This window comes from Echinops telfairi, unplaced genomic scaffold (genome assembly GCF_000313985.2).
Source record: "Echinops telfairi isolate 266 unplaced genomic scaffold, ASM31398v2 ScPeMD7_18;HRSCAF=68, whole genome shotgun sequence".
In the NCBI taxonomy this organism is placed as follows: domain Eukaryota; kingdom Metazoa; phylum Chordata; class Mammalia; order Afrosoricida; family Tenrecidae; genus Echinops; species Echinops telfairi.
The window spans coordinates 6,116,074-6,131,600 of NW_022103915.1; the positions used below are offsets into that span (position 1 = coordinate 6,116,074).

The following is a 15,527-nucleotide window of genomic DNA, read 5'->3' on the forward strand; positions in this document are numbered from 1 at the left end:
CTGCCCCCTCCCCCATGCACCCTTGATAATTTATAAATTATTATTATATCTTATATTACACTGCCCGGCGTCTCCCTTCACCTACCCCTCTGTTGCCCATCCCCCAGAGAGGAGGAGGTTATATGTAGCTCTCTGTGACCCACTCTTATTCTCAAATGAGACCCCCTACAGGCCAACCCTTGGGGAGCCCTGGACTCATAGCCCCACCCTGGAACTCCCCAGTCTCCACCATGAGGGGCAGGACTTGTTCCCTCCCTCCTGGCTCCCCACCTTTTGATGCGTTCACTTTTAGGGATTTGGGGACCCCAAGGAGAGTGTCATCTGGCATCAGAAGAGGGGTTTAGAAACCAAGGGCCCTTGGAGATTGCATCTTTCTATCCTCTCCCCCCACCAAGGTCCCCTCAGCTTGGGGTCCGAGTACTGAGAGTCTCAGGGATGGGGCCTGCTGTGACTGAGGACACTGGCATCTTGAAAGGGCCCCTGACCTTGAGTGAGGGGACCTTGCCAGTGACTTCTTGGGGTTGCAGTTTGGGCGTGTGCTGTGATGAGCAGACAGGCAGAGAGATGTGGTGCCTGCTGATGTCATCTGCCTGGGGCCTGTGCTTGGTCCCTTGACCAGAGCTGCACTCAGGATAGAGGGGCCTAGTGTGAGAGGACGGCTCACTGGGGGAGGGGCCCTCTGCCCGGGCTCCATCTCCACCTTGCTCAGTGACCACCAGCCTGATCTTGCCCTCTTCTGGGGCTTGGCTTCCCACCCACTTCATCTACATCAGTGACAGGAGAGCCGGGGAAGCAGCCATTCATGGATGACCCAGTGAGGTCCTCGCTGTGGCTGTGGTCCGAGGGACAGATGGGGAAACTGAGGCTTGGAGCAAGACAGCATGCCATCAGGCTGGGTGTGGCCACGAGGAATGCCCTTAGTAGGGAGAGGAGCCCAAAATGATTGCTGGGCCCCTGACTTGTAGCCTTGGGATCCTGACCATGATCTTGAGGTGCTGCTGTCAGGGGTAGATTCCTTGGTGGGCATGGGGACCCAGTAGGACTCTGAGTGTGAGGTGGCGGGATGGGGTTCAGCTAGCCCCAGTGCCAGGCAGCTTTGGGTGGAGCCCGAGCCTGAACTTTGCACACCCAGGTGACGGGGAGCAAGGAGGGGAGTCATTGTGCCCTGGGGTCAGCCAGGGAAGTAGAGGTCCAGGGTCATTCGAGGGACGCTGGGCTGTGTAGTTGTTAGTTGTCCAGGGATGGGTAATTAGCCCCCGACCTTTGAACCCAGATATCTGATGTGGTCTCAGGGTGCCTGGTCCAGGGTAGATGCCAGCATTTATGTGGGGTGACCTGCAGTTTAGTGTGCAGAGCTCCCAGGCACCCTCATCGCCCCTTTCCTCTGTCAGAGGTCCAAGGTCACTTTGGGAGGGAGAGGTCCCCCTGCTGAATGCCCCCTCTCCCCGCCCTCCAGGCAGATGCCCATTCCCCGGGCACAGTGTCCCTCATCCCATGACAGCCCATGTGCATATGAAGGTGTGCACGTGAGCATGATTGTGGCGTGGTGAGCATGAGCATCAGGTGGACTGTGAACTGAGAGCGAGAGAGAGCAGGCCTGGGTCAAATGCCCAGATGCCCCTGGGTCATGTGGAAAGCAGCACGACCCTTGGAATGGGCTGGTACCATCTCCCTGGGGCCTAGCGATTCCTTGCGTCAGGTCAGGGCTCATTGGCACTCAAGCCCTCTTCAATTGGGGGTGCAGACCCCTGCCCCCCACTTTCTCTATGAGACGGTGAGGAAGTGGGTCTCTGGACTCTCTGCGTGGTTACCAGACAGTTCCCAGTGCTCCCCTCTCTACTGACGTACTGGGGGAGGACCTCAGGTCAGCACTGTGGGTGGACTTCAAAGGTCAGCCTTGGCAGGAGGTGGCTGATCTCAAGGCCAAGGGGGCCCTGGAGTCACATGTCCCAACGATGATCTCTTTGCTCCTCCTGATTTCCCCGCCCCATCTGCTCTCCACTCATCCACCCCTGCAGCCCACCTGCCTTCACCCCCCTTGGCAGAACAAACCAGAAAGGCCAGATTCTCTTTTGATTTTCTTTATTTAAGGAGGGGATGTATACGAGAAAAGGGTCGAGGACGTGGGGGAGGAGGGTCTCCTCCCCTGGCAGGTGTAGAGCGGCAGTCTGTTCAGCATCTCTCGAGTCTCTCGGGGTCCCCCTTCTCCTTATCCCAGGGCCCAAGGCCCAGTGCTGTCTCTTGGTGGGAGAGAGAAAATCCCCCGAGGGGAGTCACCCCAATCATTCAGTGTCCCGGGGCCTCTGAGTCCCCCATGCCATGGGGGTGGGGCGTGCTTCTGAGGCTGACACAAGTCCGGTAAGTGACGGTCCTATTGGTGCGTCGGGATGGCCCTCGAATGGCAGCATCCAGGTAAGAGCTCAATTCTCTCTCTCAGTCTCAAGGTCAGGTGCAGGGTCAGAAAGCTGGACCGGATGGCGGGAGGCGGCTTGCTTTGCAGGGTGGGCTGGGGTGGCAGAAGACGGGGGTGGGGGTGGGGGCGGGGGACCCCAGGGAGCAAGAAGAGTGGCTATGCCCCAGCCAGGAGCACCGGAGATGGAGGTAGAAGAAGTCAGCGGAGCACCTGAGGTCAGTGTCCCAGGATGACACCAGGGGACCAGTAGGCCTGGCCCCCGCTTGCTTGGCTACGTGTGTTGTGCCTGCTTCTTCACCTGGCCTGGGGTTGTGGGCTCATCTCTGCTCATCACTGCTTTCTCTGCTCATTGAACACACTCCCAGTGTTGGGCCTGGGACCCAGAGAATTAAGACGGAGGGGTTGTGACAGCCCTGAGCCTGACTCTGGTCTCGGACGGTTTATGGTCCATAGGTGTCGATGGTATTGCTGGTGGATGATGAATTTGCCCTTCATGAGTGAGGGTCCCCCAGGGGCCAGGAGTGGCAGGGGGTGGGTGGGCACCCTCAGTTGCTGGAGGCAACTGAGCTAAGCAAGCAACTGAGCTAAGCGAGCAGAGGCACTGGGAGGTGGAGGAGACAACAAAGGCGGAAGTGTGGCAGGAGAGGGGGGCCCTTCAGTCCCTGTCTTCGTGGTCACGGGGCGGCTCCTCATCCCTGGGGGGGCTCGCCCGCACCGTACTGTGGGCAGCCTGGCCTCGCGCCACCCTCAGAAAGCGGAGCAGGAGCCTGGCCACCAGCCCCCGGGTGAGCAGGGCTGGCCGCCCTTCGGCGGCTCTGGTGTCGCGCAGTAAGGCGAGGATGGCAGGGTGGGCCTGGCTGTGGCGCAGCGCAGGGAGGGCCAAGGTGATGACGGCGCCGTCTCTGGGCAGGGGCTCCTGCACTGCTCTCTCTTGGTCGTCCTGCGGGCTGTCTTGCAGGCCGTCATGCAGGCCACCTTGACGGTAACGTTGCAGGTCGCCCTGCCGGGCTTCTCGCAAGACGACATCCTCGTCGTTCACAATGTGCAGCTCCAGGTAGCGCGGCTCCCGTGGGACAGGGTAGCTCTCGTCCCCCAGGGCCACCCGGACGCCCAGGATCTCACACAGCGTCAGCCAGAAGCTGGGGGTCAGCCGCAGCCGCAGGTGGGCCCGACGGGCCACCAAGGCGTGCTGCCCGGGGCCAGGGCTCAGGACCAGTGGGCCCAGCTCTTGGGCCGGGGTGGTGTTGGCGGCCACCAGCGGTGACATCTGGAGGAGGAGCTCGGCCACGGTGCTGGCCATGCCCCTGTGGGAGATGAGGGATGCATCCAGGACCAGGGACCTGCGTCGGGGCTGGACCGCCAGCGGGTTGGGTGCCCTCAGTTGCTGGAGGCAGGGCCTCATCCTGAGCATCAGGAGAAGGGCGGCCAGGGTCAGGGAGTTCTTCCAGACCCAGAGGCTCCGTATGAAGTGCAGGATGACCGCCCTCATCTGGATCGCCCCCAGCTGGATGAGGAAGGTGCAGACTAATTGGTCCAGTGACACCTGAGCCACGAGCTCCTGGGGCTGGCTGGGCTGCGGTGGGGCAGGCTCGCTCTCTACTTCTTCATCCAACAAGGAGTTTGGGGGGTTGGGGAACCGCAGCAGGGGGTGAGTGGGGATCTCGGGGTCGTACTCTCCCAGGCGTTGGCCTCTCATGGGTAACCGTACCGGCTGGCCCTCTCGCGGGGGCCACTCCATGACATCGAAGTTGAAGTGGCCGAAGAAGAAGACCCAGTGGCCGGGGAGAAGTACGGTGAGCCTGTCATTATTCAGAGAGGCTAGATCCTCTGTGTCGAGAAGGATCATGATGGGCTCCTCGGTGTTCTCCAGGTAGCGGCTCCACACCATGAAGGCAGCCCGAATGGGAAGGATCCTCATCTCCTGCTGGGAGTAGTCGTCTTCGATGGGCGAGAGGTTGCGGGAATAGAACGCGCAGTAGACCTTCTTGCGGGTCTGCTCGTCCACTTGGATCAGGGCGGCGTGCAGGGACGTCTTGGTGACGCCCGTCTCGAGGAAGAAGGGGTTTTGGGGCTTGGGGTGGTAGAGGCGGGGCGCCTTCCGGAAGGCCCGCTTCAGGCACTCGAAGGCCTCTTGCTCCTCCGCGCCCCAGTAGAAGTCGCGCGTGTGCAGCAGCTGCCGCAGCAGGGGCTCGATGATGATGGTGAAGCGCTCTATGAAGTGGCGGTAGGGGAAGATGTAGTCGATCAGGCGCCGCAGGCACTTCTTAGAGGCCGGGATAGGGAAGCCGGTCACGGTTTTGACCACGGTCTTGTGGAGCTTCACCCCTTTGGGGCTGAAGACGAAGCCCAGGAACTCCATGTTGTTCCGGTGGAACTGGCTTCTGTCCAGGGAGCAGTAGATGTGGTGCCGCCGGAAGCGGACGAGGACCTGGCGCACGTGCTGGGGGTGTTCCTGTTGGCTCATGGAGTAGACGATCACGTCCTGCCCGTAGGCAAGCACAAAGAAGCCGAGCATGCCCTTGAGGATGTAGTGGATCACGCTCTGTGGGACCCTGGGGTCCGCGCAGATGGGGAAAGGCTTGTAGCCATCCATGTCCGGGAGCTCCAACCCGAAGGCCGCTTTCCATACATCTTCCACCTGCTGTACTGCCATGCTTTCCTCCACAATGGTCCCCCGCAGCTCCAGTTTTGTGAACCACGTGGCCCCATGTAACTGGTCGAACAGTTCCGGGATGTTCTGTACGTAGTCTTGTCTGTGGCTCAGCATGTCTTGTGGGTCCCAGTCCTCATCGTGCAGCCTGGCTGTGTCTTGCATCCTACTCGGCATAGGTTCCCACGGCGCGGTGGAGCGGCACTCGTAAAAGACCTCGTCCAGATCACTGTCTCCAGCCTGCTGAAGCTCAGAGGGCTCTGATTCAGAAAGATCATCGGATCCGTCTGAGCTTGGCTGGTCGGAAGTCTCATCATCTGCTTCTTTCGGGTTGAACACGTCGGCCAGGTCGGAGTACGGGGGCGGCAGTCCGGGGAGCAGGCTCAGGCCCTGCCTCTCCAGCGCGATGCATGGCGGGGGCGGGCGGAAGCAGTTCTGCAGGCAGTAGGGCGAGTGGAAGGAGCACCGGCCTTTGGCCCAGTCCACTTCCGGGGCGTGCTTTCGGAGCCAGCTGATGCCCAAGATCACGGAGAAGTTGGGTGAAGGAACGATGTCAAACTCGATGTACTCCTGGTGACTCTGATGGATGCACACCAGGGGCTCGGTGTAGAGCCAGACGGGCTCGTTGCCCACCAGGGAGCCATCCGAGGTCTGGATCTCCTGGGGGAACTGCTTCTCGTAGAGCTCCACGTAGTGCTCTTGGGCAAACTGCTCGTCCATGAAGTTGGAGCTGGCTCCAGAGTCCACCAGGGCTTGGACCGCCACGCTGTTGTAGGGGTTCACTCTCACCAGGAGCAGCACGTAGATGTGGGCCCGGTTGACGGACGGGTGCACCTCACTGGGCAGCCAGCTGCTCACCCTCCACCTCTCTGGAGCAGGTGAGTCGATCCAGGTCAGGTTGCGGGGGCGGGCTTCCGGGGGCAGCCTGAGCAGGGCCCTTCTCTCAGCCAGCTTCTCCTCGATCTGCAGGATGAGCACGATCAGGCTGTCCAGGCTGTCCGGCTGGGGCACCCGGAACAGATAGTGCCTGATGTCGTCGTTGAGCCCTTGGCACAGGTGGGCCTGCAGGACCTCGTCTGGCCAGTTCAGAATGGACACCAGGCTCTGGAACTCGCTGATGTAGGCCGCGGCGGGGCGCTCCAGCTGCTTGATGTTGAACATGGCCTCTTCCGCCATGCGGGTCACCTGCTGGTACTCAAACACACTCGACATGGCTGCCATGAAGCCCGGGAAGCTCTCCAGCAGGGGACTGTCGGCCTGCACCAGCTTCTTGGCCCAGTCCAAGGCCATGCCCGAGAGGTGAGTGATGATGTATCCCACGCGCAACTGGTCGCTGTAGAACATTCTGGGGTGGTTTAGAATGGTCAGTTGGCAGAGCACGAGGAACTCGTGGTACTCTCTGCGGTCGCCACTGAAGGGGAGCGGGAAGGGCAGCTGGCCGTTGTGAATGCCGCTGATCAGGATCTCCCCCGCCACTCTTTGCTGCTCTCGGAGGTCTTGCATCTGGTAGTAGAGAGAGGTGATGGACCGCATGGCGCGCTGGAGCTCCGCCTCATGGCACCTTCTCTGCCTGGGCCCTTCATCTGCCACCTCCTCCTCTTCCTCCTCCTCCTCCTCCTCCTGCTCTTCCTCATCATCCTCGTCCTCCTCGTCCTCCTGGCTGCACAGGTCAGTGTCGCTCCCTTGCTCGTCTTGGCCTCCTCCTGGTTTTCTGACGAATGCTTTTCCCATCCCACCAGCTGCCAGGTGGCGCGGATCCCCCGTTGCCTGGCTCAAGCCATTGCGTGACTCCTCCATGTCTTGGAGTAGGTCATTGGGTGGATCCTCTATTTCCTGATGTGGGCCACTGGATGGCTCCTCCATGTCTTGGAGTAGATCAATGGGCAGCTCTTCCATTTCCTGGAGTGAGCCACTGGGTGGCTCCCTACTTTGCTGGGCTGGGCCACCGGCCGGCTGCATCACTTCCTGCGCGTGGCTGCCTGAGGCCTCCGCGGCGGTATTGGATGAGCCCTCGGAGGACTCCATTTGTTTTGATGATGGATTCTTATGCTCCATCATCGTCTCAAATGAGTCTTCAGAGGGTTCTATCATTTCTTCGGTTGGAACAGAGTAGATTCTGAAGACGGGTAAGGTGGTGGTACGTCCCGTCAGCAACGGGGACTGTGGAGATCAGAACCTGGGGGGCGGGGCAGGGGCGGGGTGGGGGGAAAAGGAAAGGCAGTAGTTTTAGGGTCTCCACAAAGTCAGGGTTCAGTTCTCCGACATCAAAAGCCCACCTACTCAGAACAGAGAGAAATCAGGTCCAAGTCGGCCCCCTCAGCTGGTCCCTTGGGAGAGACTGCCAGAATTTGCCAGGTCCCGACCTGACTCCTGGGGGCCTCTCTGCCCCGGCCCCCGCCTGCTTCCCCTAGAGATGTGCCACGTTCGCAGCCCGTAAATTCTGTGGCGCTGGGCATGCACCTGGCAGGAGGTAGCACTGACTTCATTCCATGCCGGCCCACGGGCCCAGTGAACCCTCCTTCCCGCTCTGGCCACTAGAAAGCCATGGAGGTCACTGAGCGCTGTCCACAGTCACCCTGGCAGGCCCTGCCCGCTGGTGCAAGCCCTGAGTCTGTGTCAGTGGATGCTGGACTCTCCCCCCAGTGACCCAACTCTTTCACACGGTGGTGTAAAATGAGTACAGCGCCACACGAGTGGTCTCCTTCCTGTTGGGGTCAGCGGCCCCCCCAAATAGCTCATGTTTCTTTGGCTGAGCTCTGAGTAGGAATTTTAAGGGGAGATTCTAGAAGTCCAAATTCAGGGTGGTTTTTTTTTTAATGTTTTCTCTTGGTCACACCCCCTGCCCCCGCTTCGCCCCATAGATGCTTATAAAGCACCTACTATGGGTGGAGAGGCTCATTCCTTTCTGACTTGAGTCTGTAATTCAGAGTACCTGCTGATTTCATTTCTTGGACTTCCACTGAAAGCAATGCTCTCTCCAGCCCTGGGCTGTGGGAGAAGTCTTGAATTGTGACTCCCACCCACCCCCTCATGGTCATTTCTCTAGGACTGGTCTCTTAGTCTTTGTGGTGTGTGTGTGTGGGGGGGCGGGATTCAGGTGCTGCAGTCCGTTAGCTTCCAGTTCACACCTATTGGCTCACTCCTCCAGTATTTTCTCCACACTCCCTTCTTTACAAGGCGGGTCTGGTCTCCTCCCTCTCTGGCAAAGACCCCTTTCTCTCTGTCTCTGATTAGCCCCCTCTCCCCACTTACCATGTAGGGGTGCATGCAGCAGAATAGGGTTGGGAGGGTGCCTGCATTAGGAGGTGGGAAAGCATGAGATGCACTTGGGACGCCATGAACCTGGAAAGGATTTGTACAAATCCTGGGAGGGGGGTGGGCTGAGGCCTCCATGTGAGGAGGGGTCTTGGTTGGGGGTTTCTGGAACATTTCTTCTCTGCACAGGCAAAGGGTCTTGGGGTCTGACTATCAACTAGATTAAGGGCATGGTTACTGCTCATGATAAATAGAACACCTTTGGTTAACTCTTGGTTCTCCTCTTAGGCACCAGGCCAATGTAGTATTATTATTATTATTAATTATTATTGTGTGAAATGCATGCATTCCTGTTCGTGAAAGTCTGCATTGGCTAAAATCCAAATTCTTCCACCAGAAACACAGCTCTGCTCTGTTTTTCCTCAAAATGAAGTGAGTCCCTTTGATTGTGACACTTAACATTGATAAAGCATTAAAAACCCCTTTCTGTTTATTTACCGTCTGGGATGGTTCAATCTAAACATTTTCATGTTAGGAAAGAGAGAGAACCATGTGCCATGTAGCCGACTTAAAAACCCATCTCTGTCTCGACCATCGAGGCTTTATTTAGCATCATTCAGAATTCTGAAGGGGTCACTCCTCAATGTAATGTAATGAGACCTTTCTCTCTCTCTTTCTTCCTTCCTTCCTTTCCGAGCGCATGGTGTGCAGATCAGGTAAACCCATTCGCATCATTGCCATCATCACAGTAGCACACACACTACCTATTGCATGTTCTCAGCTCCTGTTCACCAGAGCCCAGGAGTGGCACACCACTGTCACCGTTCTGTCCAAACCCAAGTCAACACTATCATGTCCTGAAAGATAAGATTTCACCAAGCCACTTACCTACAGACTTTCTAGGGAGAGGGGGAGGCGGGGGGAGGGAAAGAAAGAAAATAAAATTAAAATAAAAACTCACCAGATCTCTCACTTAAAATAAAAAAAAATCAAAACCCTCCACAAACATTGTTGGTTAAAATTTAAACTCCTTAGCATGCGCATAACAAAATGAGGTTAGTCCTCGCCTTCAATGAGCGTTTCCACGTCTCAGCCCGTTGACAAATTTGCTCACATAACTCTGCTGCAATCCTTTCCACCGTTCTGTCTTCCATCTGAAATCGCATCTCTCTGGCGGATTAGCAGGTCCTGGCTCGCCATCCTCCTCCACACAAAAGCCAACCTTTGCACGAGATTTCTCCAACACTGCTGTCTCCCTCTGAAACACACAGCAGTCCCTCGCCTTGCCCCTGAGAGGAAGTTCCAACCACTCAGCATGAAACAAGCATTTTTACCTTGTCATTTTCTTGCAGACTGATCGATAGAAAACCCCAAAGGCTCTCTCACTGGGTCACGTCTTAAACTCTTTTATTGGCTTAAATCCAGATTTCTTCACATGATTAAAAACGTTTTCTTTTTTTTTTTTTATTGGATCGTGTCATTCCTTAAGATAAAGGTCACCCTTGCTCGCAAGCTATGTGCGTTTGCTCTTGTAACTTCTGCTGAAAGCCTTCTACGATCTCTTAATGACCCATGGGAACGGATCCAAGATCTTCAGCATGAACTACATCCCCTGCTCTATAATTTCTCTGCGGACCGTTCTATAAGACACAAAACATTTAGCCACGTCACACGTTGCAGATTCTTTCATGGTGAGAATCCAAATTTCTGAGCATGGCACACACACCCACACCCACACACACCCCCATCCTGCCATTCCTGAGAAAGTGTGTCTCTCCATCTTAGCTTGCTATATAAATCCCATCAGAGATCTGCCCTGTCTCCACCTAGCCTGCAATAAAAGGTCAAGCCCTTCCAAACAAAGGGCTGAGAGGAACTTGGTCTTCAGGGACCTATAGATGTTTGCATTGTCTCCTCCATCAAATGCAGAGCTCTTACCATCAACGAGGTTTCAGGATCGAAACCTCCTGAAGACCAACCTCCTCACTGCCCTTTATGGACTGTAGTCTATCCCCTCTTCTCCAGGAGAATTAGAACCCCCAGACCTTGCCTTTTTTTTCTTTCTTTCCCCCCTAAGGAAACGCCACTGCCTTCAGGACAGCTCAAACCACATGTCCTTGGCATGCTGTAAAACCCTCACCATCGTATTATCTTCCTCATTTTAAAAAAGCAAAAACAAAAGCAACCGTTGTTTTAGCTCTGCCAAAATAAATAAGAAAAATAAAATAATAATAAATGCATACATTTGCTCAGAGTTGTCAATGTTTCTTCACCGCCTGTAACACCGAATTCCGTTTGCTTAACTTGAAATGCCACATGGTACCATACAATCGATTCGTCTGCAGACAAGGTTGTCGAGAAAACAAACCCAACCCCTAAACAGTTCCTTCTTGGTCTCACAGAAAACCTCCGTTGGCTGCAATCCAAACCCGGGAGCCAGCCAGATGATGTGATCATGGTAGTAACCCTTATCATAAATTTCACACTTCCCAGCACCATCCTCGGAAACTGAATCTTGTCCCTTAACTCCACCCTAAAGGGGAACAAAACAACAACAACCCCCCCCCCCAAACAAAACAAAACAAAACATCATCCTAGCTCTTAGTAGTCTAGGAGCTCCCAAGTTCAAAACCGTTAGCAGGGAACACAAATTTCCTTTGGTCGTTTCTCTGCCTTCTCATCCCAAACCTGTGCACAACACAAACAAACAAGCACCCCCGAAAACTCACCGCGTCCCTCCCTGACAACTTTTTATTGACTATATTCGAATGCCCGAGGCATGTGCGGAGCACCCCGTGGAGTTACCGCCGCAAAATAAACCGTCCATTTCTTGGCACATTTGCCATGTCGGTCATGATTAGAATCTGACGGCTTTGATGTCTCCCACTCCAGCCAAATCTCCGTGTGCTCAGCCATGCTGAATTTGGCACTCCTTCAACATGCAAAATGGTTTGTGGGCTACTTCACTGCGGGGCTGTTTCCCGTCTATTTACAAGTTTTCAATATTTCTGCAGTGCCTGTAATCTCAAGTGCCAAAACTGTTAGCCTTAAAATATACTTTCCCATGTTCGTTTACTTATCTCCCTCAGGCAAACAGTCCCTATGTTTCTTGCAACCCTCTGGCCGGGATCCAAGTGAACGCCTTAGCATGATCTAAACGTTGATTCTGTCACTCCTCCAAAGAGAGTCCAGATTTTTCTCCTCAAACCCGAATCCATTCACGGAACTCCCACTTCAAGTCCCGTGAGACATTTTCACCCCTCTCTCACACACAGGCACGGAGCTTCACCTCTTAGCTCGGCACCCAAATGCCATCATGCTTGGTGGTCTCTGCCTAACAAACCTTCTCCCCTTCCGCAGCCTTTGCGTGAAATGAAATGGGCCCCCCACGATTCCTCAATGGAAAAGAAAAGGGAAAAAAACAAACCGAACCAAACCAGACCTTCCACTTTGTTCTCCGTTTCTTAACGACCCCACAGTCTTTTGTCCCTTTGCATGAGACCCTCCGTGTTTACCCATTCGTGGTGCCCGATGTCCGTTCCTTGCCCATCCCACCCTGTTTTCTTTTACAAAGACTGTTATTCTCCCCGGCCCCCGGATCCAGCATGATTGTGTTCCATGCCTTTGTATTTCTTAATCAAGTCCCTTTGCCTAGGATGCATCAATGTACTAAACGGCATGTCCTGTTCTGTCTCTGGGCCAGGCGCTGTGCTCGATCTCCACCCCAACACCAAGAGACCAAAGACAGTCCTCCCGGGCAGGATGACCCAGGAGGCAGGAGGACCAGGGCTGACTGCGCCTAAATCGCCAGGTTAGAGGTGAGGCTAGGGGCTTGGGGGCCATGGGAGGGGTCTCCTCTCCATCTGGTGGGCATCTCCTTGAGGTCGTAGCTCTGGTGTACTCCTCTGAGTGGCTTTAGGCATGGTCAGGGCAGCCACTCTCCCCAGGCAGCACCCTCCCATGGGCATGCCTCTCTCCCTCTCTCTCTCTTCCCCCCATTCCGGGGGCTTCCTGCAGGACCCTCACCCCACCTGCCCACCTTCAACAGCCTCCTCCCCTGGAGCCCTCCGCTTGTGGCTCCTACCCAGACGGAGATTCTCACCTTCCCCCCCAAAAAATAAGCAAAAGCAAAACCAAAAAAAGTTCAGCCGGATTGCACCTGGCTCAGATCAGGGTCTGACTCGCCCTTGGGGGTCTTTGAGTCTGACCAATCCCTGACACTCAGAGACAAACACCCCGGCCTCACCACCGCTGTGCCCAGAACCTCAGTCCAGCCAGCTCTCTTCTTGCTTCAGAGCAAGTGGCCCATGGGTTCAGGGCTGCCACCGCGTGTCTATGTAGGGTCGGGTGTGGAAAGGGGGGGGGTGCGGGGGGGGACGGCGACAAATCCCTCAGCGAATACCTCTCTCCCGTCAGCCTGCCTGTACAGTAAAGGAAATCTGATTTTAAAAATAGAGTTTGGAAGAGGAGATGGCACGGTATTTAGAAGAAGAGTTGCGCCTGGGGCGAGGGGCAGGGGGCGGTGGCGGCGGAGGAATTAGGGGAGAGGTGAGGGCAGCAGAGATGGTTCCAGAAGCCTGGGAGCAAGCGGAAACCAAGGGAAAGTGTGCCTGCTGGGCAGGACTGGCCTTCCAGTCCCTGCTCCCTGCCAAGGGTAGGCATCAGGGCTGAGGCTGCCGGGAAGACCCTGACCACCATGACCACTTCTAGACCTTGCTGGAGAAACTTAGCTTTGGAAAGGCTGCACCATCAGGCCTCTGGACTTGGGGGCTAAGTGACTTTGCTGTGAAGACTTCTCATGGTCCCTCTTGCCCAGGTCTCGCTGTGGGTATGAGTGGGGGGGTCACACAGCACGTTGGGCCCTGGGCTCCCAAGACAGCTGGGAGGTTTTAAAAACGAATGTCAAGGTCAAGATTTGACCTTGGCAGGTCAGGGCTCAGGCCATCCTTGGTTTGCTTGGTGAGGCTAAGCCATGCTTCTCACTTAAAATGCTAACTGGGCAAGAGGAGGTTAGACCCTGGTAGGAGCTCTGGATGGGAGTTTGGGAACCATGGGACCTACAGTGTCCTGGTTTCCTATGCTGTCCACTCAACCTCTTGACTTGTGAAGGATGGGCTGGGTCGTAGAGGTGGGTGGCTTTCTCCTTCTACTTCCCCACCTTCCACTGGTGGCTGGGACCGAGGTCCTGGAATGTCAGGCCCCTTGGACATCACGGTGATGAAGGGGAAACTGAGTCTTGGACAGGCAGTGTTTTACAGCTGACCTGGGGTTGTCTCCAAGAGATCCTATCTTCATTCCAAAACCGTTGCTCTTGAGTTGCCAGAGTAGAGGCCCTCTGGTGTACTGACCCTTCCACCTCTTATGCAGAGACCCCAGACCCCAAACTCCCAAGTACTAAAGGTGAAGTCAGCAGCCATGCCCAACAAGGCAGGGGGCTATGGTACCCCTAAACTAGTGGGGGGGGGGGGCACTGCCTGGCTCCCGTGGCCAATTCCTGCACACACACACACTTTCCCTTGACTGGCAGCTCCAGGGGGCAGCTGGATGAGTCTACCCAGAATAACCTGAGGAGAGAATGCCGCCCGCCTGAGGGAGGGATTGGCCAGGGGTCACCGATGAGACTGTTCTTCTCCAAGCCGCTCAAGGCTGGCCAACCAATCAGTGCCTTCCTGAGACTGCTCTTTCCTTTCAAGGTAAAAGCGCCCACGAAGGAGCTCTGGCCAGCTCCTGGGCTTCCACCCATCCTACCTTGCCTTGGTGGACCTCAGTTTCCCCATATCTGTCATGGGGGCATGGGCCCTGGGCTTCCCACTTGGTTCCGGCTGTCTAGGGGCTCTTCCCAGGGGCCACGGAATCGACCCTGGCCATCAGTGATCAGGCTACTATTGTAGGCTGAGCAGGTGGGCTCCAAGGACCCCACCCTGCCTCAGTTCCACCAACGACGATCGTTCCTTGGGGTCCTGCTGTGGCATTGTTGAAATAAAAGCACCCATATCTCAGTCACTGGACAGGGAGGCTCGTCTTTGGAAGTGGACATAGAGGGGGGGTTTCTCCTGTGCATGTGAGGTGGGCTTCCTACATGGGCAGCTCTTTGGGGTGTGCTCTGATGGTGCCCCTGGGCAGTAGGTCTAGGGAGAATAGGGTTTCGTTGCCTAGAGAGGTAGGGAGCAGAGGGTGTTCCAGGAAACCTTGCTTTGGTGCCTGCCGCCTAGTAGGGTGGGTCCAGAACTGGAGTTGGAGTCAGGGGACACTCACCACCCCCGAGCCCCTGTTCTCCTGTCTCCTCCGAGCCCTTTGGAGACTGTTCCATGCCACGGACAAGTTGGGGTTGTCCGGATCACACAGCTTTTCCTAAGGATGGCATCTAGAGCACTTCCCGCCGTCGTGGAAGTTTGGGTTTAGAGAGTGTTGGATTTTACCTTTCTGTCTAACTTCCCTAGTGGTCCCTGGGAGGGGACAATGCCACATCCAGAGCCCGATCAAGCAGGGCAACAGCGCGTGACCCATGGTGCCCACCAGCGAGATCACTGGGGTGCATACAGAAGGAGCCATGACCCTTTAGGACAGGCCATTAGGATTTCTCCAATTCAAAGCGTGTTTACCAAGGGTCTGAGCTGGGCTAGCCATGGGCCTGGGTCCCCAACCCATCACTGTCCTTGGTCCTTACCAGGAAGGAGAGCAGTGCCCACAGCACAGCGGGAAACTGAGGTTCAGAGAGGTCAACCCTGGCCCTATGCCCTTGGGGAGGGCAGGGAGAGGCAGAAGCTTTGATGGACTGAGCGGGTAGGAGCAGGTGTCCGGGTGGGGTGATCAGTTGACATTTGGGGGCCCTGAGAGGCCCTCATTCCTTGGCGGTCAAACGGCCACCACATGGCCTGGCTGGGGGCCCGAAGAGAGGCCCGGGCCCCTCAGTGTCTGTCTCCATCTCCCCAAAAAGCTCTTGCTGTCATTCGCAACTCATTTTGGCTCAGGGGGTTGCTGGTGGAGGGGACAGGACAGCTGGCCCAGGACCTGCTAATTATAGTTGCTCAAGTATTTGCTCACCGGCCTCGAGTCCCCTCCATGTCCTCCTGCTCTCCTGGCAAGAGCTTCCACCTTCGACCTTGCTGCTGGAACCGCCACTCATTGCCCCCGGCCCCCTCCCCCCACGCCCCGGCGAGAGTCGGCATGGGAACCCCGTCCCAAGTCTTACCTGGGCTGCAAGCGGCC

At 56.2% G+C, this 15,527-nt stretch overlaps 1 protein-coding gene across 1 annotated transcript; it reads right to left on the bottom strand.

Moving 5' to 3' along the window:
* Nucleotides 1–3,068: 3,068 nt before the first annotated feature.
* On the bottom strand, nt 3,069–7,154 carry RTL1 (retrotransposon Gag like 1). The gene is made up of 2 exons (XM_004699112.1): nt 6,654–7,154; nt 3,069–6,614 (listed from the first exon to the last, which is right to left on the bottom strand). The coding sequence occupies exons 1-2, from the start codon at nt 7,152–7,154 to the stop codon at nt 3,069–3,071; spliced, it is 4,047 nt and encodes a 1,348-aa protein (XP_004699169.1).
* Nucleotides 7,155–15,527: the final 8,373 nt, after the last annotated feature.